Source organism: Phyllostomus hastatus, unplaced genomic scaffold (genome assembly GCF_019186645.2).
Source record: "Phyllostomus hastatus isolate PE091 unplaced genomic scaffold, TTU_PhHast_1.1 phas_contig_150, whole genome shotgun sequence".
Taxonomy (NCBI): Eukaryota; Metazoa; Chordata; class Mammalia; order Chiroptera; family Phyllostomidae; genus Phyllostomus; species Phyllostomus hastatus.
Window position 1 is genome coordinate 21,900,431 of NW_025333611.1, and position 26,992 is coordinate 21,927,422.

Genomic DNA, 26,992 nt, shown 5'->3' on the forward strand with positions numbered 1-26,992 from the left:
TTCAAACGTGCGTTATCTGTTACATGCTTAAGATGCCACAGAAGCCCAGAATGAGCTAAAGAAGTTTTCCAGTAAGGAACCACATTCAAACTAAGTCTTAAAAACAGGAAGAATTTATTCACGTATAAGCATAAAGAGGAGCATTCTGGTTAGACAACACAGCATTACATATACTGAAAAAATAGCAACAATAAAAATAATAGTAGTGGATAATATTTCTAAGTGATAGAAACTGTTCTAAAAGCTTTACAGGTATCAATTCACTTAAACTGTAAAATCGACCTCTTCCTTCTACTTCCCCCCTTGTCTCTTGGTTAGACCCTGACAACAGCCCAGCAGCCGGGTTCCTTGCTGCCGGACTTGCCTCCTGGGTTATCCGCACAGAGCAGCTGAAGTGACCTTTGACAATGAACATCATGTCATGTCATTCCTCCGCCGTAACTCTCCGGAGGCTTTCTCTTTGATCCAAACACAAAGGCCCTTTATTAGCTAGGCCCCCACTGCTCCCTTCAGCTTGCCGTCTGTGTTTCTATCATCCTGGATATCTCTCCAACACTTCAAGCAACTCTCGGAGCCTTTGAACTTTCTATTGTCTCTCTCTGTCTGGCGTGCTTGTTCCTGGATAGTCACATGGTTCAGATGTCACCCTTCCTTCATGTCGCTGTTCAAACATCACCTGATCAGCAAGGCCTTCTCTGACCAATCCCATAATAACTGTCTTCCAGCACACTTGTCCTCTTTATCCATTGTCTCCATGATATTGATCATAATCTGATGTACTTTAGAATTATTTTCATTGCCCGTCTTCCTCAACTAAAAGTCAATGGAAGCTCCACAAGGGTGAAGACTGTCATTTCTGTTCACTGAGAGATCCCCAGAGATGAGGACAGTTCTTGACATATGTGAGCATCTAGGAGGATCTGAGATTTTACTCTACTTGAAAGCTACCAAGTGAGCCTGCCATGGTTAAACGGATACTTGGAGAAGACACAAACTCCTACAGCAGAGACAAGAGATTTAAGCACTTAATAACAACAGTCAGAGTGTCACCATTTGTACTAGTTGTCCCACTTCCACAGGGTGATGTGAAGAGGGCCCAGTGGTACCTGAACACAAAGTGCAGTGTGTTATGAGAGTAGGGTGCCAAGCTTTTAAAAAATCCCCAGTCTTTTTAAAATGCTACCCAAGCTTTGCCCTCAAAGGAGATATTATCTTTATCACACTAAACACAGACACTTCCCCTTTCATCCAGAGGGAGACACTATTTCACTTTCCAAGGCCATTTGCTGCACAAGCACTCTTGAGGAGATGGCTGCAGCACAGGAAGTCAGGGCCCCTACTCACAAGACCCGAGAAACATGAGGGATGATAAAGAAGTGTCTCCCAACAACACCTGGCAGACACAGTACATATCTCTGAGTGGAAGGTCAACACTCTGAGTTAGGAGATATTATGATTTCAGTTCTCAGATGATGCACCGAGACACGACAAAAGCGAACTCCACCTCCAGTATCACAGAGCTGGTGAGTGGCTCAGGCAAGCTCACACACACCTCCAGGAACCGAGTCCTCCCAGCCTCTCACTTGTCCCTCTGTCAGCCACTTTAGGCTTTGTGAATGGGTGATAGAAAAGAAAGAAAGAATAAGAAAGGGAAAAGCTAAAGAAAAAGCAAGAAAGAATGAAGAGGGTTTTTTTTTTAATAGGCACACCTGCCCAGATATCCAGAACTACAGAGCACCTTCGAGTCCCCTTAGAGAAGAAAACACCAGGGCTGAAGAAAGGAAAGGCCTCCCCACAATCCCAGAGCAGGCTAGGGAGGGAGCCAGCTCACTAACCACCAGAACTCTTGTCCTGACAGAACCCTGGCCTTGCACCTTCTGGGCCCATGGCATCCCTTCCTCCTGTCTTACACAGGTGACATCACCCAAACCTGGGGGCCAGGCTGCACTTCGAAGTCAATCAGTAACCAAGGAGGTCTGTGATGTGGAGCAGCAGGTGGAGCCAACCTGCCTATATAACCCGTCTAGTCCAAACGTTCCAAAGAGAAGTGATAACTTCACTACAGTTTTCAGCTGAGCTCCGGACACAACACTTGAGCCATGAAGGTAACAGCCCTCTTTCTCCTCAGTGCCTTGGCCATGCTGAGTTTATCTGGTAGGTGTCTTTGCATACTTTTCTGATTTGAATTAAACCTTTTCACCTGTTGCTTGACCAGGCACATTACCTTCTAGACTTAGAGTCTAGTCTTGAACAGAAATTTTGGTCACCCAGTGAGATGAAATAAGATCAGTGGATAAGAACAATAGAAAGAGGACTTTTAATGTAAAATAAGGAAAACAATTTTTAAACTTGCTTACAAAAGGAGACTTAAATTAATTGCAAAACTTAGTTTTGTGTCAGAGGACCTGGTTACCTGGCTGCTGCTAGTTGTACCTATTTTCCCAGCTAATTATGTAAACTTCACTGATAAACTGAGGTAAAGACACTTACACTTCCCATATCACTAATAGTGAGGTCAGAGGCCTAAGCAACTGCCTGTGGGGCTGTCAGTGAGCACTTGGAAGGTTATCTGCTCATTTTGAGCCATAAACACATCATTTCTGTTTTTGAGGAAATGGGCCGACTTCTCTGAAAAATCAAATTGAGATACTTTGGTCATCATCAAATTTTTGCTTGCTTTTTTGAGGGTTCAGCAGGCAGAGCATGAGGGGACACCAATGCGATGCCCTTGAGACAAAACAGGAGGAAGAAGGAGTGGGGTGTGGAAAGGCCAGTGCAGAAGCCCCGGTCCTGAATGGAAGCAGAGAATTCGGAAGAGAATAGAAGTAGCTTCTCCCACCCAGGACCCACCTTCACATGCCTGATTCATGTTTTCTAGGTCACTCGAGGGCTGAAGTCCCAGGAACACAGGTAAAGACAATTTTGTAGTCTCTTATTTCTCAGGCTAGAACTGTTTGCTCCGACCAAAGCACAGGCCAGGGGTCACCCTTCAGCTCAGCCTGAGGCGCAGGTGAGGAGCTTGAATTTCTCCTTTTGCTGTAAGCTCAAAGAATGGGAGATGATTTTGTTTAATCCCACTTTTAGGCTAAGTGTAACCATGACGTGAGTGGGTGTACCAGGAACTATAACCCGGTCTGTGGGACTGATGGACACACTTACTCCAATGAATGCGAGTTATGCATGGAAAACAAGTGAGTAGAGACTTAAATGTCTTTCAAAATATATTTTAAGCTTGTTGTCTTCCAATGTTCACATATCTTACCCCTTGAAGCCCCCAATCAACATGCCAATATTATCCATCTTACCACAAGAGAGACAAGACATCTCGTTTTCCCAAAAATAATTCTCAATCTTTTTTCCTCCTAATTATATATTTCATATGATTATATAGAGAGGAGTGTGTGTTGACAGAAAATAATATTTATTGTGTCAAGCATTGTGCAAGGCACTTAATATTCACTAAGAGCCAGTGAAGTAAGTAACACCAAGCCCTTTATACAGATGAAAGAACTGAAACTCAATTACTCTGTGTAACTTGCTCAAGGTCACCTGGCAGCAAGTGGCAGACCTGGGACCTAATCCTTGCTCTTGCCACTAGGCTTTAAAGTCAGGTACCACACCAAGGATCTGCGAGATGCAGAAGAAAATCCAGCATGTTCTGTCTCTCAGTTTGCTCATACTCAACACTAACACAGTGTGGCCAGTGGAAGTATGAGCACAGTGCTCTGACAGCAGAAGAGTCCAAACAACTAATTATGCCTGCTAGGATTTGGAAGTTTGAAGGCTTTATGCCATAAAGAAGGAGAGAGATAAGGAGGAAAAAATGAACAAAAGAGAGACAGGAATTAATAACAGGGTGTAACATACAACGAGATAAGGGCAATAAAACAGAGGAGGGAAAGTGTTTGAATAGTTCTCTCATGAATTAAAAAAAAATCACTTGTATGATAAGGAAAAAAACCCATGCTTTTATAGCAAAACAGTAGATAGCCTGGATTTTTTAAAAAGTTCATCCACCTAAAATACCCTTAAATTTAAAATACCATTCTGGGTGATAGTCATGATCGTGTTTACTAAAACCTCACATATGGAAATACAAATTATATAGATTGGGTGACCCAAACCTATTTTTATAACTCTTTTATTCATGGACATGTCGGCCAGCCTCAAGGAAACTCATTTTCTGAAGTGACAATGGGCTGGTGGCCAGAACCAGGCCCAGCACGCAGAAAAAGATTTGCCACAGACTTTCCGTCTCACTCAGCTGCTGAGCACTGAACACGTGCCGAGCCTTGGGCCAGTCTCCTCGGCTCTTCTCGTGCTTGTGACTAGGAAGAAATAGGTCACGGGCACAAATAAAGTCGCTTCTTGCCACGCGTGACAAATGCCACCAAGTGAGCTGTGAGCAAACTGCTATAGGAGTGGAGAAAAGACAGGAATTTCTGTCTTTCTTACTGAAAGGGTCAAGAAGGGATTTATGGAAAGTATTTTACTTAATCAGGGCTCTGAATTTTGGCCGCATGAGGAAAGTATTCCAGGTTAAATAATGGTGTAAAATGATCAAAACAAAAGAGATTCCACAGGTGACCCAGAAAACCCAGGTGTTCTGGAACTGATCTGGTATTAAGACTGATTCAGGCTCACGTGACTACATACATTTCTATTATTCCACTGGACAAACTCCTTATCATAATACGCACCCTCTTCTTGGTCTGCTTTAAATACTTTCAGAAAGTTCTCAGTGTTTAACAAGGATTCTGGAAACAGGTCCTCGGGGAGACATACTTAATATCCTAAAGTTTTAGTTCCAAAACATTAGGTGTGGGTTTCGTGGTGAATTTATTTCCACATTGAAGACTTGTAAGAGGAAGTTGAAACCACCCGTTAATTTTCTCATGACCCATGTTGTTGACATTGAGGCCAAACAACATATTTCCATCCAGGGGGAGGAGAAAGCAATAGAACAGCCTTGAGACTTGAGAAATTTCCAAGTGCCAAGACCAAAAAGCCCAGTATTTAGTGGCACATGTTGGGAAAGCATGAGCATGGAGCTGGGACGCCCACCCTATCCCTTAGCCTTTAAAACCCACCCCTCCTGCTTGTTCCCTCTAGTCTTTAACAAAATATACATAATATGGGAGGAACATTGGCTTGTCAGAAAATGTAACTTCCCTTCCTGTACTTTTTCAGGTAAAAAGAAAACAGGTCTACAGAGAAAATATGGCTTTCCCAAATGCAACATCTTTTCCAACATACTGTGTTGCCTTTCTCGCCCTATTGCCCCTTGAAAGCACCAGACAAATGCATTGCATACTTAACAACTTAACACCTAGTTGTTGGGTTTTGTGATGGGTAGACAAACAGGGGCTTTTATCTCCTTGGTGGTTACTGCTTCACAGATAGACTCAGTAAGGACCTTTTTCCTATGCCTTCTATGTTTTCTTTGGGACTGTGTACTGGTGAATTCTTTTCAGTGCCCTTCAGTAGAACTTTCTACAGTGACAGCAATGCTCTCCATCTGGGCTATGTTGTTTCATAATTATTAACCACTAGCTATGCCACCAGCACTTAAAACATGTATAATACAACCGAGAAACTGAATTTTAATATCAGTTAGCTTTAACTGATTAAATTCAAATAGCTCTATGTGGATCGTGTCTACTATACTGGAGAGCTAGAGAAAAGACGTGAACTTGAGTGCTCTGTTTAGATGTTTGTGCTTGTACATGTTAACTCAGAAAGAAGTATTATGAGTGGTCAGTAATTATGAAACAAGAAAGCATCAAAACCCTTAAAACAAAAAATCAGCAAGGTCCAGATAAATACATGCATAAAGATACAAAAGAGTCAGATGTCCTCAAGTAATAGAGAAATGGAGGAAATTGTATAAGACAGTATATTCAAAAGCCCTGGCTGGCATAGCTCAGTGGACTGAGCGTGGACTGTGAACCAAAGCATCACAGGTTCAATCCCTAGTCAGGGCACATGCCTGGGTTGTAGGCCACAGCCCCCAGCAACCGCACACTGATGTTTCTCTCTCTCTCTCTCTCTCTTTCTCCCTCCTTTCCCTCTCTAAAAATAAATAAATAAAATCTTAAAAAAAACTAAAAAAGTAAAATTTAGGAAAAAAGTATATTCAAGAAAAGGCTGGATAGAAAAATGAGAGATTTGGGAACAGTCTCACAAGAAGCATTTAAAGGATTTAGAAATATTTAGCTTAGAGAAGAGGAAACTGGTTTCTGAAAGGTGGTGGAGGGCAGAAAAATTGAATCTGCAGGTGAGCATACTTAGAGCTGGCAGGCATCACACAGAATAGAGAGATGACCTCCTTTTGTGAGATCTCACAAATATGAATCCCCAGACTTCCAAGGGAAAAGATCAGTCAGTCAGAAAGGCCTGCAGTAGCCCAGGCAGCAACCTGGAAACATGGGGGTTAGGACAATGACATCAGGAGCAACAGAGGCAGCGATGGATTCGAGATTAATTTCAGAGGTTGACTGTAATGCCCCAGCAGATCTGTAAAGCCAGACCTTTTTTCTTTCTGTTATATCCCTAGTGTATGTAATAGTCAATCAATATACGATAAATAAATGAATGAATGAATGAGTGAATGAACATGAGAATGAAAGGAATAGAAATGGGGATAAATCTCAAACTCTTCCAGGTAGCTCAGTTGGTTAGAGCTTCATGTCATCCTGATACACCGTGTTTATGGGTTCGATCTCTGGCCAGGGCACGTACAAGCGACCAGTGAACATATAAATAAGTAGTGCAACAAAGTGATGTGTCTGTCTCTTTTTCTCTATTCCTTCTTCCCTCCTTCCTTTCTCTCTTTCTAAAATCAATTAATTAAAAAAATACTTTAAGTAAAGTTAAACTTATTTCATTGTTTTTCTCCCATAGTTACATTTATTTTGTCAGCAAAATTTACGCTAAATTTTTTTTCAATCTCTTCCACAGGAGGCGCAAGATTCCTGTTCTCATTAAAAAATATGGGCCTTGCTGAGAAGCAAGACTGTGAAATCCTGTAAGACCACCAAGATGTCTGGCTGGCCTAATTATTGAATAAAATGCATCAAAATACTTCCTATGCTTCTCATAGGCTTTATTTTCAAAGGCATGTTTGATTGGGGTGGGGACAGAGGGCTGAGTTGATAAAATCCAGCAATCCTGTACTTTCAGACAGGGTTTCCTTCACTGTGTTTTTTCCTTCCCCACCTTCCTCATGTTCTGAGGACTCTCTCTCTCAGGACATGTGACTGCAGCTATCAAGTGATAGGACACAGCTGACCATCAATACATTTAGTATCAGACTAGCATTTTCAGGAACAGTTGGAAAATTAGTCCAGAAACATATTACCCATCACCTTTCACTACTGAAATGATTCCTTGAGGTTTGAGGGGGACTTAATTGAGCATCTGTTGTGCCTGCCACAGCTCTAAGTACACATAGGTAAGATTTCAAAGAGCTGTCTATCTGGTAGAGAACAATTTATTCTTAAGAGTCCCTCCATCTTGGAGTGCAGATTTCAGGTGAGACATGATTTTCTCAAAGAGGCTCTGAATCATTGAGGACACACACACAAAAAGCTACATTTTCTCAACTACACTGTGGAGCAGCCTCTGTATTCAGCCTTAATCCCTCCTCAGCAGAGGTAATTAATTCCCCATCAGTGACTGAGCCGAGGAGCAGTGATATACAGCTCTCCATTCTCCCTGGTACCTGAGGTTCGGATGGAGGACTTCAAAGAGCTTGACTTAGAGACACAGGTCATAGGGCCTGAGGGGTTTGTGCTGAGATCACCAGAGGGAAAACAAAAACCTGATTCTGAATTAATTTGAGGAATAGTGTCTGTTACCCCCAAACTATCCCCAAGAGACGATCTGGCAAGGAAGGGACCACAGACCACATGAACTGACTGTGAGGATGGTGTGTATTCCCATGCGAGCCACAATAACCCTGTAAGGTTACCCTTAAATTGTGAGTACACTTCGGAAAGTGAAGTATTGACTAACACCACCAGCAAGTGAGATGGAAGAGTTATGCTTGCCATCCAGGCCGACTCCAAATCCAGTGCTTCTCCATCTAAAGGACAATCACCTCTGGTGGGTTACTCCTGGTCTGTTCCTTCTGTGGGAACTTCAGGTAAGATCCTCATATGAAAAGGCCTATGTGTTTATATTCAGAGGCTGCAAATAAGGTACAAATAGTCACATCCAAAAGAAGAAAGTACCAATAATTACTGAAAAAGAAAAGGAAAAGCAACTTAAATTCCTGAGCTCATCTAGAGAACTAACCTAGAATGGAGAAAGGGACAGAGGGCTAACACAGCCTGAGATGCATCAGGTTACCTGATATATAGGGGGGGAATAGATGATCCATCAAACAAGAAATAGCCAGTCAAAATCTGCCCCACACCTGCAAAACACTGACACGAAAGTTGAGGCTAATTTCTTGTGATATTCAGAATACACATCCTGAAGTTTACATCTGACCACTAGGGGATGCTGTGGTCTGCCAAGTGACTTGACCAAACAAGCCCAGAACAGCTCACCAGACTGCATGCTAACAGAGGTTATGGATGTAAGATGGCTTCCAGCATCTTGTCCTTGACACTAGAGGACACTTGAAGAGCACCCCTAATATTACGAAACTTTGCCATGGTAAGCAGAATTTGAATCACTGAGTGCTGGAAAGAGTCATGTCTAATTGGACCATTTCACAGGTCTGGAGATAAAAGGTTTGGAAATTATAGGCAGAAGCAATACATAAACCCAGATTCCCTCGCCTGCTTCTAATGGTTCTGTGCTCTCTCGCTCTCTCTCTCTCCTCTCTCCTCTCTCTCTCTCCTGTTAAAAGATAAACTGAGGCAACTCACATTTCTGCCTGGTCATATTTTTGAGACTCCCAACCTTACTCTTGCCCAGCCAAGTTCTCAGGACACAAAAGAGGACAAACAGGAAGGAAATCACTGTCCCTGGAAGAGAAAGGTCTTAAAGTCACGATTCAAAGATCTAATTCTTACTTTTTTTTTGCCTATCAATCTGAATTTGGAAAGGAAGGAACAAGGTGAAATTTTACCTTCCTGCCTCAACCAGGCACCGTAACTGGAGAAGGAGATGGACACACTGCCTTCGGTCAGAATTGTGACTCTTCCGGAGCTTGCCGGGTTCCTGTCCGCAGGCTCCGCAGTGGGGTCAGTGGGGGGTAGGTCCTAGCGGATCTCACCTGAGTCACCAGAAAGTGTAGAGAAGGAAAAACAATTTTCCCTGTACCCTTTACGGTGAGAGCTTGGCTGCAGGTAGCCTTGTTCTCTCGGGTACCTCATACATGGATAAACTCACCTAGGTTGAAGGTTCTCCACCGTGGCCACTGCAATTCAAGGTTATCTTTGATAAACATAGCCTATTTACCCAAGGCCTCACGCTGGACCCAGTCCAGCTTACATTGGACCCAGTCTGACCCTGGAACCAGTCTGGTGTCTAAGTTGGACCCAGTCCCATCACAGCCAGTTTGGAGACCCAATCTGGAAAAATAAATGGTCAAATATATTCTGGAAGCTTATAAGGCAAAAGCTGTGAAACTAGAATCCAACGGGGACTTGGAAGTTCTAGAGGCAGTGAGAAGCCTGCTCATGGGGCTCGTGGGGTACCCATGTCTGGCCGCCTGCTCATCCTGGGAGCCTCCGGTTCTCTCCTCCATCACCAACACTGTTAAATGAAGAATTTGAGGCATATTAAAGTTTTTAAGAGTTTATTTGAGCAAAAATTGGTTTGAATAGTCAAGCAGCCAATCTAGCAGATAGAAAGGAGCTACGCGGAGCTGTACAAAACAAGAGGCCTTCCCCCTCCCAGAAAGGAGTGGGAACGAGGAAGTCACACTAGACTTGGTCATTACAAGGTTCCTGTCCTTTAGGGGACGACAGGCGTCTATCAGGCAGGTCACCGAACTAGTGCTGACCAGGCGATTCCTGATGGACAGGTGGAAGACCCCATTCCTGAGGGAGCCAACGCTGTAATTAAGTCTTGGGTTGGTGACGGGAGGCTTAGCATAGCGACTCCATTTCGGGCCTGTGTCTTATTTTTAATAGACCCATATTTCTGGTGTTACATGTTTAAAAGAGATATTTGCAAACTGGGAATTGTTTAGAGGAGAGAGGCTATAAAGATCGAAACTTCGTCATATGATAAGTGGTTGAAAGAAGTAGGAAAATTTGATCTGATAAAAGGAAAACTCTTAGAAATCTGCTGCGTCTTTTCAGCCTATTTGAGGAAGAATGTTAACACCATAAAAACAGACACTTTGTTCTTTTTTTAAAAGGCTATATTACAGGCTTGAAGACAGTATCTAACATTTGGAGGTGCTCAATTAATATTCTTTTTGTTACATAAATGAATGGAGAAGAGAAATGAACATGTTCTGGTTGGCCCCATAGGGTAGAATTTAGACTAATTGGGTAGGGATTAAAGGGAGACTGGCTTGGACTGGGTAGAAAAGCACACACTATAACAATTAAGATCAAAGCTCTGACTTAGGAGTGCCTGGGCTGGAATGGGGCTTTCCCACCATCTACCATGTGTCCTGGGAGAAGTCAGAGCATTTCTCAAAGTCTCAGTTTCCTCACATTTAATATGAAGTTAATAATAACAAGTCCTTCATAGGGCAATCAGCACAATACCTGCCATACCAGTAATTACTCAAGAAGTATTAGCTATTATTATTGTTTTGTTACTGTTATTATTCATCTCATTAACCTCTGAGCTCACTAACAGGTCTCCTGCTACCTGAACATTTTTCCCTGACAGGAGGAGGTTTGCTTCTTCAGGTAACAATTCGTTACATGACCACATTGCCAGGGATTTTATGAAAGAGATTCCTCGATGGGTAGAAGATGGGATGAAATCTCTCTGCTTTTAACTGTAAAACAAATTCCAGAATTATAAATCACAGCCCCAAAGTAGCAATTCAGGAGCTTTGGGGACTGTGAAAGGTTTTGTGGCCCTGGTAGAGGATGGCGTAGTAAGCCCACTGCCCACTGTTAGGGCCCCATCCCTGGGTAAACACGAGGACCACACAGCTGCAGCTAACCTCCAAGAGGGAGTGCGTACAGGGACAATATTTCTCTTCAGTGTTCTTTACCTGTTTCAGAGTATTTGAAATATGAAACTACTGGAAGTAAATAGTGTACCAAAAATGCTTAGTCCCGTTGGAAAGGTAAACTTGTTTAAAATGAAATTGGTGGGTTTTTTTTAGATTTTATTTATTTATTTTTAGAGAGGGAAGGGAGGGAGAGAGATAGAGAGAGAGAGAACATCAATATGCGGTTGCTGGGGGTTCTGGCCTGCAACCCAGGAATGTACCCTGGCTGGGAATCAAAAATGAAATATTTTTTAAAAAATTAACTATACTGAGCCTCCTGAGAAATAGGAACATAAAAAATATTAAACCTTTTTTTTTCCTTTTCTCTGACCCAAAATATCCCCTACAAACCTTAGCTTACTCTAACAGAGTAAAAATAAAATGTATTTGCATAATAAAGGAGGCAATTACACTAAAAGGTACAAAGCTCTTGCCATTCAAAGCCTCAGCACTGCCAACAATTTCCTTTGTTTTCTTTCATTGTTTAAGCAGTAGCTCATTTTTAGCTAAAAATATGGAATATGTAGATAATACGATGTTCACAAAAGAGGTACAATATAGTCTGCTTTTAAACAAGTCAATAATAACTGAAAGCCAACAGACAATAATGGAAAAGTCGGCTTTGGTAAGAGGTAACCCATTCCACTCACTGCATGTGTAGCCAGGAATAAGGAGTGTAAAATAAAGTTAATGTATTTTGGCTTTTTATTATTGCCTGTTGAAGGAAGAAAAAGAAAAGGATTATAAATTGGGGATTATGAGTCACCAAGGGAAGAGTGTACCAGAAATAGAAATAAAAAAGTAAACACGAAGAGAAAAATACAAAAAGAAAAAGAAAAACACATACCTGTGGAAGTTGCAGGGGAATAAAGCAGAAAGCGTTATGTGTACTAAAAAACAAAGCAAACCAGGACAAAAACAGAAAGCTAAGCACCTGAATAGAAAAAGAATGAGAAGCAGAGAGAAAGACTGAAAATTTAGTGAGTTTCACAGTGAATGTGATTCTGGGAGACCACAATCAAAGTTGTTATATTTTGAAATGCTCGTGCTAAATTGCAGTGTCTTTAAAAGCCCTTGTATTTGTTGAAATGCACTGTATGTGCTTTTCTTTAAAACTTACAAGTGTATTTCTGAAATAAACTTCTTTGGAGTTCTAGGGACCTTTAAAATGTTCAAGAAGTGCTTTATAGAAATTACTGCCAAACTTGAAAGACGCAAATTAGGCCCAGGTGAGAGTTAAAGAAGACTAATAAAGGTGATAGAAAGTAACCTGTATTGTGTGATTCTGGCTGCCAGACCCCAGGTCAACACACAGCAGCAGCATGGGCGGGAGTGCAACCTCTGGAGCGCTGGCTCCACTCCGTGGTGTGGGTGCAGCGGGAGGAGATGCAGCGGCAGATTGGAGCTCCTGCAGCCCTGCTCACATGCAGATGCATTTGCAGCATCGATGGCAGCGCTTCTGGCAGGCAGCTGGCAAGAGCAAGCCAGGCTCTGCCCAGCATCTTGTTTCTAGGTAACACCCTTCTTTCTTTTGTGCCTTCAGCCTTTCTAAGACCACTAAGCAATTCCCCTCGTTCAATCCCCCTTAGAAATACTTAGAGTGGTCTCTGATTTCTGGGCCTGACAATAACTGATACACACATGGACCTCTGATTTGTAAAATATGGGAGAAAACTATTTTCCAACGTTGTCTGCTCTTTCTAGTCACTGCTTCCTACCCTAGTCGGGTGTGTCATTAGGGGAAGAGGGCTGATCATCTCAGCCACAGACACAGTGTGGCGCAGCAGAAAGATAGCTGTGTGATCTTGGGCAAATTAAAATTACCTTTCAGGGTAAATTTCCTTCAAAGTGAAATGATGAATATAAGGTTGCCCCCCCCCACCCTCCATTGAGATAACTATGTAAATTGCAATACACAAATCATTTGCTTATGAAATGAGTTAAATGGTTTTAGAATTTCAAAAAGAAACTAGAATCAATAGGTGACATGAGGCTATTTGACTGCTATAAAGAGAAATTTTTTGTGGGTCTGCTATGCTCCTTTTATCCTTCTGTTCTAACCTTTCTCTCTCTCTCCCTCTCTCCCCCCCCCCGCCTTTCCTAACCTCTCCTCCACACTTAACTCTATCTCTATCTCTTTGTGTTCTTTCTCCTCTTTTCTTTACTCATGCTTTCTCACTCTATTACAGACCCACCCCCAGAGAGACACACTTAGTTCAGTATCCCCCTTCTATGCCTAAGGTCACTGACAATGTAGTTATCTAACACGTGACCTAACACTGACACTGTAGTTAACACTGACACATGCATCTGTATCTAAAAACCTCATTTACCAGATGTTATAAACATTATTCATCGAACATCCCCCTGCAATGAAGAAGATGAAAGGGGAAGAGAAGGAGGAGGAGGCAACAGCAAAGGAGGAGGGGAAGTTGTCTCCAAGTCTGTACAACTGCAATTCAGATATCATTTAATTAAGTTGGAATTATACCAGGCATAGGTACTTAAAAACAAATCTTGGAAATTCTGAAGAGGGTGGCTAAGCAAGACACTGGTCCAGGCTCAGGGTGAAGGATCTGGATCCCGCCCAGAGAGGAAGCTGCCGTGTTGACAGATCCCAGACACAAGTGCCCTCCCTTGCTCTGCTGAATCAGAATCCCCTGAAGGAAAGAGCAAAGGGTGTTAGAAGTCACAGAATACGCTGGGCCTGTGAGCCAGTACAAAGGGATGCCAAGACTGGGGAGAAGGAATGTGAAAGCTGCAGCCTTCCCCTCCAGGGAGCCCTTACCCCAACTACTACCCCCACTGTACCCTTGACGGCAACTGCTAAGGGGGAGCCTAGTGCAAGTCCAAAGGCCTGAGTGCCCAGATGCTTGGCCTCCCCAGAAACTGCTACTGATCACAAGCTTACTCTGGCAAAATGTCCCGAGCTTGGAGCACTCCTGAATGAGCTGCTCCTTCTATTCCATGGAGAAAATCCTGAACACACTTGATGGAAGAAAGGGGCACAGTCCATGGGAAACACACACACACACACACACACACACACACACAACTAGCAAATGAGTCAAGGTCAAGAGATTGGGGATGAACTCTTTCAGTGAAGCTGGCATTGAGAACCAAGCTTCTCAGGGGTCGGGGAGAGGAAGAGGTAAGGCATGGGGGAACTCACCTAAGAATCAAGGCAAGTTATCCTCAAGGAAAAGGTTACCACTGTTCTCAGAGGTAGCATTCCTGTGTCAGATTTCTCACTGGTGTTTTAGACCCCAACCACAATACTCTTCCAAACCCTGCCTGAGTGCAAGTTATGCCTTTACTTCTCTCATTTCTACCTTCCTGTGATCTCGCCTTTCCTGTTTTTGCTAGAGTTCTATTGTGAGGCAGTGAAGCATATCATCTCTACAAATCGTGCCTATGAGAACCAAAATGGGTATTCCGCCCACCTAAGAAGGAGGTAGCTTGTGAATTGCTGACTTTGGAAAGCTACACAAAGTTTTCACCTCAGACATTCCAAGAGTCAAAAACCAGAGGTTACCTAGCTGGTATAAAGCACGTTAAACCAAACATCATTAAGAGAGACTGCTATCAACCATGTGAAGTTCTAAAAGAGGTGTGATTCAGCCTATTCTAAGGAGGCTGTGTGAAATTCAAGAATGCCCCATTTCATTGTGCTTTGCTTTATTGTCCTTTTTTAACACATTGAAGGCAAGACCCTTCACCAGCAAAAAGAATACAACTCATTCTATTGTGAAATTCAGCTCATCACATCAGTCTGGAAGTTAACCCAGAGGGCCACTGAGGCATGCCTGCACCGCGTGACTGCAGCAGATAGAGACCAGGGATTGAACAGGGACTGAGGACTCCTAACAGCAAGGCAACACCAGATTTCTTAATGTATCATTGGCTGGAGGTCCATTTCAGGCAACAGTCAAGGAACTAAGGATAAATTCACCACTGTCACAGGATACTTTTAGCAATGAGAATGTCTGTGCTTTGGTCCCAGGAGAGGAAATTGCGAACTTCCCTAGAAGGGATGGAAGGAGAAAGAAGGAGCATGTAACTCTGCCTTCTGTGCTGTCACCCATGACTCCTGGACAGCGCTGTATTGCCTGCGATGAAGTTCCTCTTAGAACCCAGAGAACCCAGGTGGGAACACCTGGTGCTCTTTCTGGTGCCCAGCAGGAGCCCTGCCAGCAGCCTCTGAAGTTTCTGTATAATCATCCACCCACCTTTTCAGAATAAAGGGCAGGCATTTCAAGAGTCACATCTTTTTAATTCCTAGGAAAGGAAAACGGAGGTTGGTCATCAGACAGAACCATCTGCTACTGTCCTCGTCACCTTCTGATTTCTACTCTTTGACAGCAACCAAATCCCACCTAATCCCCCTTAAAAACTAAGAAGTACAGAGGGGCGTATAAGGCAGTTTCTCCCCCATAATGCCTTCACGTTACAGAAAACAGTTATGCATGCTCCAAGACAATCGTTTGGAATTAGCTTTGAGTGGGCAAGGTTTGCCAGGACTAGTAGTTCCCCTGACCTGGGAGAGAACACTGTAAGTGTCAGAGAAGGTGAACCACAGGGGCAGAGCAAAACCAAAGCCAGCCCGAGGGAAGGGTGCCCATATCACACCCACGTCAAAGCTCGCTTACGTGTTCCCTCCTCTCCATCCCAACAAAGCTCTCCAATCTTCCCTGCCAAGTCCTCGGCTAACCTAGATGCTCACCTGACCCAGCTTCTCACTCTTGTAATTACCTGTTTATCCTGCTGTTTCCTCAGGATTTCTGGCTGCGTGTATCTGTTGCCCCAGGCAGACCGGGTTTAAGGCGTGTCCATCTGTCTCCCCAGACCAACTTAATTTAAATGCGTATGTCCTCCTGGCTGAGAGTTTTTCTAATTGATGTTTCAGGAAAACTGGGACAGAGTCATTTCTAAGATAGAGCACTGCATTTATTTACTCAAAACCACTGGGAAAGCATGATTGATGAGCCGAGGTTGGCTTTTCACCATATGTAACCAAAAGAGCCTGCATGAAGCATTGCTATGTTTCTCAGCATGTAGTCAATGGCAAGTACATCTGATTGGAACGAGAGAGAGCTATTTAAGTATTTTAATAGCTTAGTATTAAATGGAATGTTTTAGTATTCCTGTATTGTAGTATTACTATTAGACCATGAATCAACCAGGTCTTTTATATAACACTTGAAATTTTAAAGTCATTAAGTAAATACAAAATTACTGTATTTCACCACTTAAACCAGGGATGATTCATGTGTTGAAGCCCATGAGAATGTCTGTAATCAGAAATACTGATTCTCAGGCCTAAAAAGCTCCTCAAATATGAGTGGGAGAGTCTAACGAAAAGGCTTCTCTGTGGAGGTTTGTCTAACATTTTCTGTATGATCGTCTGGATCCTGCGATAAACCTGCCATGTGTTTAACTTGTTTTTGCCATGTTTGCTTACTTTGATTTTCTGATGAGTCTTGTTTTCATTACCCTTTCACCTGAGGTTCCCTTCTCAACTGCTTCATTGCAGGGAACTCTCGCCCATTTCAGAGAACGTATTTCTGACGCTCGTCACTGCCCCTTCCCTGAGGTTTTCCCCTGTAGTCAGGGCTGGCAGGAAATCACAGCAGTGCCGACGCAGTGAGGTTTGTGACTCCAGAGGATGCAAAAGGCGGAGTTTGGCTGTTTATAAACTCCATTACATAAGTAGACTCTATAGTGCATCTGTACAGGACTTCCCTGAAGAATAATTACTTAAAACTGGTCAACAATGCAAATTGTGACTGGACCAGGTACAGGAATGAGATAATCTCCCAGACCTGGAAAACTCAACCGAGCACTCTTATCACGTGAGAGCTGTGGAGCAGGTCCTCAGGAGATGGAGACAGAAGAAGACAGGTGATTATATTCCATTTCCTACCTCTGCTGGCTCCTGCTTTACTCATTTGGGCAAAGAAAGGGCAAAAGGGACTGACCTAAAACCCAGGCTTGTGTTATATTTCTCTACAACTCCATCTATGCTGAGACTGACAGTATGGGAGAGTGGGGAGCAGGCACTGCAGGGGCCCACAACACTGCATTCCTTCTGATGCCACTCGAGTTGATGTGTTGCCTGTGGTGGCCTATGACCTATAGGAACTGTCTGGTAGTTGAGGCCCTTAGAAGGGACAGGAGAGCAGAAACCCCAGAGACCTCACACAATCTCATAAACAAACATCTCAGCCACAAAGGTCCAGCTCAGAGAGGTCTGGTTATACTGTTGGGAGAGAGAGACATTCAACATGCAGTAGAGGTAGCTTCCACTCAATGAAGTCTTAAGGCAAGGGTTAGATAATCTCTAAAAATGTTCTACCCTGGAGAAGGAGCTCATAATATTTGATGAGAATACTTGAGAACTACAGGTCCCAATATTACTGTTACAAAAAACTTGCTGAGAATTGTATAGAAATGTCTAATCACAAGAATAAATCATAAGGCAAACACAACATGGATGACAAAGATGTCCCCTTTAAGAAAATGACACTAGGAATTTTGAGCGGTCAGAGGTCAGTGTCCTGCCCATCTGAAAAGTAGCATGAAGCTTCCTCTTCAAGGCTTGGTGCCTTATACTGAAGTACAACTGAGGAAAGCACCTCCTACAAAACTCTGACGGGCTAAGAAACAAGAGAGCATGTGTCTGAGCTTCAAATGCACCTTCCCATCTTTGATTGCTGGTATCAGGGCTAAAACCATGCACACCCCATGCCTGCTTGACCAGTCAGCCAACTCTGCCAATGGGGCAGGGAAGGGGGGATGTTAGAGGGCGACTAGAAGACTGTAGGAGGGAGAAGGGAACTTTTCTTTACCACTGACATCCTTTGTGCTTGAGGTTTGTGTGAGCACCGCTCCAGCAGCACTGGTAATTGGCGGGAGATGGGGGTGGCTGAGAAAGAATCTATAGAGGGGAGAGAGGGGGAGGAAAAGGAGAAAGCCCACAGAAAAATGTTACAGACATGATGTTCCTTCCCTGAAATACTTCTGCATATATATCCCCAAAACAAGGACAATTTCTTTCATAACAAGGGTTCAACAATGATCAAAATTAGGAACTGAACACTGATATAATTCTCTCTAATCTGTCTACCTTATTCAAATATTGCCAAATATGCCATTAACGTCCTTTATGGCAAGTTGTTTTGCTTTGCTTTGGGTCCCCAGGATCTAACCCAAGAATCCACGGCACCTAATATTCATGTGTCCAATCCTCTTTAATCTAGAAGATTGTCTCAGTCCTACTTTGCCTCTTACTACACTTTTGAAGTTTTGAAGAGTACAAGCGAGTTATTTTGTAGTGCCCCTCAACGTGGATTTGTCTGCTGTCTCCTCGTGGATTAGAAGCAGATAATGCATTTTGGCAGAAATACCTCAGAAGTCATGCTGTTCTTTCACGTTAAGAGGCATGTGATTTCCTTCTTCTATTCTCGGTGCTAACTTTAATCGGTTGACTAAGTGATACCAATCATCCTTCTTCAGTGTCAAGTTACTATTTTTCCTTAGTAATTAATAGGAACTTGGTGGGAAAACAGGTTGAAAATCTAAATATTTTTTTCCTCCTCAAACTTCCACTCATTAGTTTTGGCATTCACTGATGATTCATGCTTAAAAGTATTATGATGATGTTTGCTAAATAACAATTTGCCAAATGATGGATCATTCCTTTTATAATTATTAGTTGGCATTTTCCTGTAACAGATTTTCCTGCTCCCCATTTATTCCATTGTATTCATTTGTTTGTTTAGAACAGTATAGACTCACGGATTCTAATTTTATTACATGGATTATAGTCCATGACTACCATTATTCATTCGGATGTCCCGACTGTCCCATATTTTGCTAGTGGGAGTTCTTTCAAGCTGGTGCCCCTGACTTCGGAGTTGTTCCCATCATTCATTGAATACTTCCTTACTTCCTGGCATGGCAAGATGTTCCAGGCTCATTGGGTACTTTACTGCCCTGGCCCTAGGGTCAGCCACTTCTCCAAGGAGACCCGGTTTCTTTGCCTTAAATGAAGTATGGCATTTAGAATTCACGACCTGGATGCCGCTGTGTCACTGCTGCTCAGCCCTCTCAGCAGGCAGAGGCAGCATACCCATGTGTATTCTCGCTCTCTGCTACATCTCACTACCAATTCGCATTCATACAGATGATCGGTGAAAGTGTCTGCTTCTCCACAGCCTCATTAACAGAAGCTGTTTCCATAATAATCTGATTTTATCAGATAGTTTCCAATGGTCTGTTCTGGTCATAAAGGCCACGCTCTCACAGATTTGGAGCAGGGCAGGGCTCACTGTGCACTTTAAGATGTATGCTGCACCAGAGCCTGGGGCACAGGACAGTTCCACGTCTCCAAAGGGCTCCCCTCAGGGTGGCCAGCAATGGTGAAGTCCTATCTGCAGCTCTCAGAAGAAAACAGGTGGGGTATTTCCCACTCATCTCTGGCCACCTGCCCCCTTGCACATGGGAGACAAAAAAGGGGCAACACAAATCAGAGCACAAATGACAGGAGATGCGTGAAGCTCTGACTCAAAATCTGGTCCCTGATATTAACCTTGGATTACTGAAACTCCTGCTAATTTTGGAGACTTGAGAGGTTTCTCACTGAAAAAGAATCCTCTCTTTTGACTAGAAAGGCTCCCATAGAAATTTGCCACAAAGACAAAGAGTAGGAAGGAGCATTGGAAAGATGAGTGCATGACTAAAGCACAGGGTTCTATTACTCCTCTTTGGCCGGCCCTCAATGTTGAGCTTCTTGCCCAGAGTAAAAAGTGGCTCAGTGCAGAAATAGGATAAAAGACTTAGCATGAAGCTCCATTCCACTTGACTCTGCCACAACAAATGTGTTCACCAAAGTGTACGTGTGAAAGCCGATCTCAGACTCTTTACTAGCATAAGATGTAGGATACATCCATGGCAGCCCCACGGTGTTGATGAGGTCCTGCCAGAAGGCATGACTGAAAAGATCCTGGTTTGATGGTTAGACCCAACAAGTTCTGGTGATGATCCCAGGAGGAGTGAGCATCAATGTTCTACTGATGAATTTTTAATCAAGCCAAGATTGGAGGGGGATTAAGTCCTAGCTTCCAGCTACAGCTCCCACGTACAGCTAGCTGCAAAGACTGTGGAACCTTGACTGCCCTCGTGGGGTGAGTCCCTTTTCTCCTGTGGGGCGGTGGTGGGGGGTGCCCATACCAAGAGGACACCAGGAATGCCGGTGACACATCACTCAACCACTGGTTGGAGAAAATGGACAGGAGCAACACCAGGATTCCTCTTCAGGTTTAGTCTCTCAGACTAGGCTGCAAACCAAGAAATTACCATTCTGAACTCGGAATTACTAGCCTCAGTCATCTCCATATTTTCATTCTCCATTTTATATGTGAGTCTGGCTGACCTGAGAAGAGGGTGTGGAGTGGAGGGAATTATGAGGACTGAGGGCACTGAACGAAGCAAACAGTTACTGCGTGATGTATTAGCTAAGGCTCAGACTAAAGAAACCTGTGAAGACCAGATGTTAGTGGCTGCTATGTGAAGCTCTTTTTCTTGGTCAAAACATCTTCTTCTAAAATCTTGTTTATAAAACATTACTCAGGTTCATCTGAGGAACTAAGGTCCCCAAACTAAATTTAATATCCATTCCAACCTTTAGTTCAAGAGCTAGAAAAGATTGTTGTTATGACTTAGAAAAAGCCAGGCCTTAATTTAGGTCCCAGAGGCCACAGTTGGGCATAAAATATTCTTTGTGGGCTTGATATCCCATACTGAGGTCAGGGACATGAAGTCTTCTCCTCCTTTAAGGAAAGCTACGTGAAACAAACCTACCCTTGTCCTATAATATCTCCACATAGATCTCTGCAGAAACCCAGACCCAGGTCATTTTTCAGAGAATTCTGGGAGTTTAGGAGACTGCATGATACAAAGCACTTTGCTCTTCCTCTTGGACATTCCCACAGAGTCCAGCGATATAAGGACTGGCTCTGAAGACCTACAAGAAGGTCAACCACCAGCTTAGTTTATTCAAGGTCACAAAGATCAGTCCTGTGTATAAAATGTGTATCTCAAGTCTTGAAGCTCAAATAAACTACATAAGTAAAACCGCCCTTGCCCTTTCCTTTGTATATTGCCTATGAATGTCTAGCTTCTCAAATGTCCTTTGGGCCAGTTTTGACGTATTACAGGTCCTCTGACATAAATAAATAAGTAAGTAAATAAATAAATAAATAAAATCACTGATGTGTGCATTTGGCATTTGCCTTGGGGTCCTGATTTTACCTTTTTGAGCCTTCTACTTCAACAAGAGTTTAGAGTTTTACCAATTTATTTGAGAGATGGATTGGGATTTTGTTAAGGACTGAGAAATGTATTAGAATGAGAAATAGATACTGGGAACAGAGAAGCAATTTGGGCTTAGGGTAAAAGAAAAGAGGTTTAAAAAAGAGTTAAAACAAAGAAAGCTGCTTTCTTGAAACGTAACTTTCCCTCTGTGGGTTTCACCCCACCTTCCTTCCATCATCCCTGCTCAGAAGTAAATTATTCACTTCAGATTGGTAGTGTCTGACTCCTTCAGCTTGTAGCAGGAGCCAGAGCCAGGGGCATGGTAGGCAAGAATGCTCCAGAAGGCGGCAGTGGGCAAACGCAAGAAATTGCAAAGATTTCCTTGCAAAGGTTGGTTGCCCTTGGTAGTGGGGAGGGAAGCCCCACAAAACTCAAATTTCTTCTTATGCATTTTTCTGACATGGAGCTTGCTAGAGCTCCAGGCTCCCAAGTTCACACTTCAAATTAACTATAAGAAGCTAACTGAAGAGTAATAAAATGTAAATGAGGGCTGTAAATATTTAAAGAAAGCTGTCTCATAAATATGAGACCATGAAATCTGCAAGCTCCACTTTTAGGTTATCCTTTCCTCTTCTTCAGTCCCCCTGCACCTGTCCTGTCTGCCACGGGAAAATTAGTGCTTAGCCATTTGAGGAAACTAAGAGATCGCTTGGGGATCTTGAGATGGGAGATATTAAGGAATTTTTTTGAAAAATTTGGGGATTAGAAGGAAAAGAGTGACTTTAAAGGCATTAATAAGAAAGGTTCAGGCATGGGGAGGGGAACATGTAATAGAACAGCTGAAAATCACAGAGCTCCTTCTGTGTGCCAGACACGTGCTAAAGTATTTACAAACATAATTCACTTAAACCTCCATTCAGTAGGCACAGGCAACTTTTACTCTGGCTTCACAGATGAAACAATGAGACTGAGAGAGGATATGGTTACAAGGTCTTACGATTAGAAGGCAAGTCCCTACAATGCCACCTCTAAAATGCTTTCATTCAAAACAGCCCCATTTTCTGCATATGCACTGCCACCACCCTAATCTAACTATCATCTCTATCCTGGATGACCGCAGTATCCTAACTACATCTACTGTTGCCCACCTCTAATTCATTTCCCACAATCCTTTGAAGCAAGTTTAAACTCTTCAATGACTCTTCATTGCCTGAAAGTGGGCTCCAAGGTGTGGCATGATTTGGTTCTTGCCCACCTTCCCAACGTCCTTTCATGCCACTGTCCCCCGTGCTCACCATCTCTGGCAGAGCTGACCTTCAAAAACACTTCTCATTCCTGAGCTCTCTCCTCTGAGCTCATCCTTCTATCTGAAACTATCTTTTCTTAGTTCTTACATGACTGGCATGGTCCAGACTTTATTTCTCAGTTTACACATCACCCCCACAGCGAATCATCCTCTCTCTCCCCTCCCACTTCTGGTCCTTAACTTCCTTTCCGTTGTTCATTGTTTCACAGCACTTGTGAAAATCTGCTATGATTTTAGTGTTTTGTTTTCCTCTTCCTTGGCTACTCACCCACTAGATGCTCAGCTCCATCAGGATAAGAACTATGCCTGTTTTGTTCACTATAGGATGTGTGTGCTGACTGTACTACTTGGCTCATGTTTTCTACTGTTAGGACCAAGACATTCTGAGTTCCTAAGAACTGTGAAAATTACAAAAAGTATGGTGTTTCCCATAGGCAACTAAAAGAAAAAGCAATACTAATATTCAAATAAAATTTACATGCATAGTGAAATTAAACTTATTGTAGATTTTCTGATTGTTAAATGTTGGAAAAAGATCATTGAAACAGAGCTTTACTCATTTCTTGGGTGTCACTGATTTGCTAGTAATCTAAGCCCATGTGTTTTCTGCCACTGGGTTATATACAATTGCACGGGACCTGAAAGGAAAAACTGTTTCAACATCAGAGCAAACGTTTGCATTACCATGTAAATCTTACTTAACAAATCTCTCATGGAAGAGGGGTTATTGTTAGCGTGGTAAGAACACTGAATCTGTTGGCTTCTCTTTATGCTTTCTCATTCCACAAAGCCTGCAGCTCCTCAGCTACTTACTGACAAATTCTGATCCCCCAAATAAATTATCAGAAGGAAAATATGGAGAAAAGAATCTCTGTGTTTATATGTGTTAGAAAAGGAAGGAAGCAGATTCTTTGAACAAACATGTAAGTGGCACATAGTGTACGTGCACGGTTATTCTGCTAGGTAATAGCATTAAACAAAACTTGAGTCATACGCCATGTTCTTCCATACCTAGGGACCTACATATGTTTCCTTTGCTTTGTCTGAAACCACCTACTGCTCCACCTCACATTCCCTTCAATAATATCTTCTCGGGGCTCCCATACTTAGTTACATCCTCCACTTACATGCCATCAGAGCTTCCTATAGTTTTCTGGCATAGCCTTCAACTTCATTTAAGTACTTACATGGTCTCACTTCCCTTTTAGATTATAAGGCCTACGAAGAGAACGCTCATGTTATCTTATTTACAGCTGTGCCCCTACTCCCCAGTGTATTGCACAGTAGTTGCTAGCAAAAATATTTGTTAATGCACCAATAAGTGAATGAATGAACAGTATCCCTGACTCCGTGTTCTTACAGTCAAACAGGAGAGAAAGACAAAAAAAATTTACCATTCAGCATAAGTGTAGTAATAAAGACTTGATAGGGGACAATGGGAATCTCCATTCTAATGCTAATCCTAGTATCATTGAAGACTCCCTGAAAGAGGTGATGGATAAACCCAAAAGGTTGAAGAGTTGGAGCAAGGAAAGCAACTTCCAGGGGAAATGGAGTAAGCAAAGGCCAAGTGTCCATCTGCTTCTGCAGGGAGTCATCATACGATGTTTGGCTACAGGACTGTAGAGCTCACGAGAGAATTCTAACACACTTGCTTACTGATACTCCAGGTAAAGGACACACACTGGGGTCAGAATGGTGTTATCCTTATTCTTAGTAAACGCTAGAAGATCTTGACTGCTTACATTTAATGTTCTCTGTAAATATATAGTATGTGAATAATCTCTTAGGGAGTAAACAAGGAATAAACAGCAGTTTATTTCAACTCCTCCCTTTTTGCCTCTTTTCTGGGGGGAAATCAGGACATTGGCCTACCTCTGAGATAGATATGTACAGAAATCCTCACAGACTGCTGAAATCGCTTACGTAGTCATAACAGCAAGTTCTTAAAATAACCCTCAGTGATCTAAGTGTTTTTAAAACATCCATAAAAATGCGCTATGCATAATTATAGTTATAAATTATATTATATTAATAATGGTGCAAGCTACTGCCCTGACTGGTGTGGCTCAGTTGGATGGGTGTTGTCCTACAAAAGGAGAGGTTGCCATTTCAATTACCTATTCAGGCACATGCCTAGGTTACAGGTTTGATCCCTGGTTGGGGCATGAACAAGAGGCAACTGATCGATGTTTCTCTTTCACATTGATGTCTCTCTCCCTCTCTTTCTCCCTCCCTTTCCTTCTCTCTAAAAATAGATAAATAAATAGACATTTAAAAAATAATGGTATTAGCTTCTATTATTTTCCATTTACTTACTACATGCCAGATACTGGTTAACTCCTTGCACACATGAACTCTGATCTTCAAAACAGTCCAATGAAGTAAGTACTGCTCTTATGTCATACGGTGAAGAAACTGAGGCACAGAGAAACTTAGCAGCTTACCCAAGGTCACTCAGAAAACAAACGGTGAAGCATGGACTCAATCCAAGCAGTCTGTCTCCATAGCCCCCACTTTGCAGCTTCCTCCCATTCTGCTGTGGTTTCTCCTGAAAATTTAATGCCACTTTTGCAGCCAAGACCCACACCCTGCACTCTTTTACACATCTCATATAGAATGCAGAAGTCAAAGTTTGGAAGGTCCCAGGAGAGGCAGACAGTCTGGTCACTGTTAGTACTACTGGGGAAGACACTCAGTACTCAGTACAAAATCAATGTTTCCCAAAGAACCCATGCATACTACTGGCACTATGCTAGATGACTTTGAATATGCATGTACAAACATTTCCATTTTAATAGATATGTATATTTAAGATATAGATTAGATAGATATTATGCTAATATGCATGTATACAACTAAAATAATTATTATTCAATACTTTTAAATATACAACTAGAAAAATATTATAATAACGTATATAACCATGATTCAATGCAGAATTTGTTGATGTTATATTTATTTACTGGTTTATTCATTCAAGAAGTATTTATTGAACACTTAATATGGGATGGCATCATTCACAAGTAAACAAACAAACCCTGACCCCCACCTTCAGAGGACCTGAATAGACGTTTCATCAAAGAGGACATACAGATGGCCAATAGACATATGAAAAGATGCCCAACATCACTAACCATCAGAGAAATGCAAAGCCAAGTCACAGTGAGGTATCACCTCACTCCTGTCAGAATGGCTACCATCAATAAATCTACAACATGTTGGTGAGGATGTGGAGAAAGGGAACCCTCATGTGCTGTTGGGTGGATGGTGAATTGGTGCTGCCATTATGGAAAACAGTATGGAGGGTCCTCAAAACATTAAAAATAAAACTAGCATATAACCCAGCAGTACTTTTGGGTATTTATTCAAAGACATTCAAAGCACCAGTTGGAAAAAAACACATGTACACTTTTGTTTACTGCAGCATTATTTAGAATAGTCAAGATACGGTAACACCCAAGTGCCCATCAGTAGGTGAATGGATAAAGAACATGTGGCACATACGTACAATGGACTGTTAGCCATGAAAAAGATGAGATCTTGCCATTTATGACAAAATGGATAAACCTAGAGGGTATTATGCTTAGAGCAATAAGTCAGACAGAAAAAGACAAATACTGTATGATTTCACTTACATGCGGAATCCAAAAAAAAAAAAACAAAGTAAATGAACAAACAAAAACAGAAACAAACTCATAGATACAGAGAACAAATTGATGGTTGCCAAATGGTAGGGGGTTGGGAGATGGGGGATGGGTAATAGAGGGGAAGGGATTGTGATGTACAAATTTCCAGTTATAAAAATAGTCACTTGGAAATAAAGTACATCCTAGGGAATATAATCAATAATATTGTAATAACTATGTATGGCATCAAATGGGATTTATCAAAGTTATCACTCCATTATGTTATATAAATGTCTAATCACTGTGTTATACACCTGAAACTAATATAACATTGTATGTCAACGGTCGTTGAAAAAAATGTTTACATCCCCACCCTTTCATAGCTTAAATTCCAGTGGGAGAGACAGATAAAAAAATTTTAAGTACAAATAAAAAATACAGTATATTAGATGACAAATACTATGGAAAAATAAAGCATGGTAAGAGAGGGTATGGCAATGAAGAGAAAAATAAAATGCAAAGTTTAATTTGTTCAATAAAAATGATTACAAATACAGTTGAAGTCTGTTTTACTTAAAAAAAAAAAAGTATGGTTTTGCTTTA

The 26,992-nt window shown here is 42.2% G+C and overlaps 1 protein-coding gene across 1 annotated transcript; it reads left to right on the plus strand.

Moving 5' to 3' along the window:
* The first annotated feature begins 2,026 nt into the window (after positions 1-2,026).
* Positions 2,027-7,083, plus strand: SPINK1 (serine peptidase inhibitor Kazal type 1). Its single transcript, XM_045826848.1, has 4 exons — positions 2,027-2,154; positions 2,879-2,910; positions 3,085-3,191; positions 6,961-7,083. Exons 1-4 carry the CDS (start codon positions 2,100-2,102, stop codon positions 7,004-7,006), a joined length of 240 nt encoding a protein of 79 aa, XP_045682804.1. The 5' UTR covers positions 2,027-2,099; the 3' UTR covers positions 7,007-7,083.
* Positions 7,084-26,992: the final 19,909 nt, after the last annotated feature.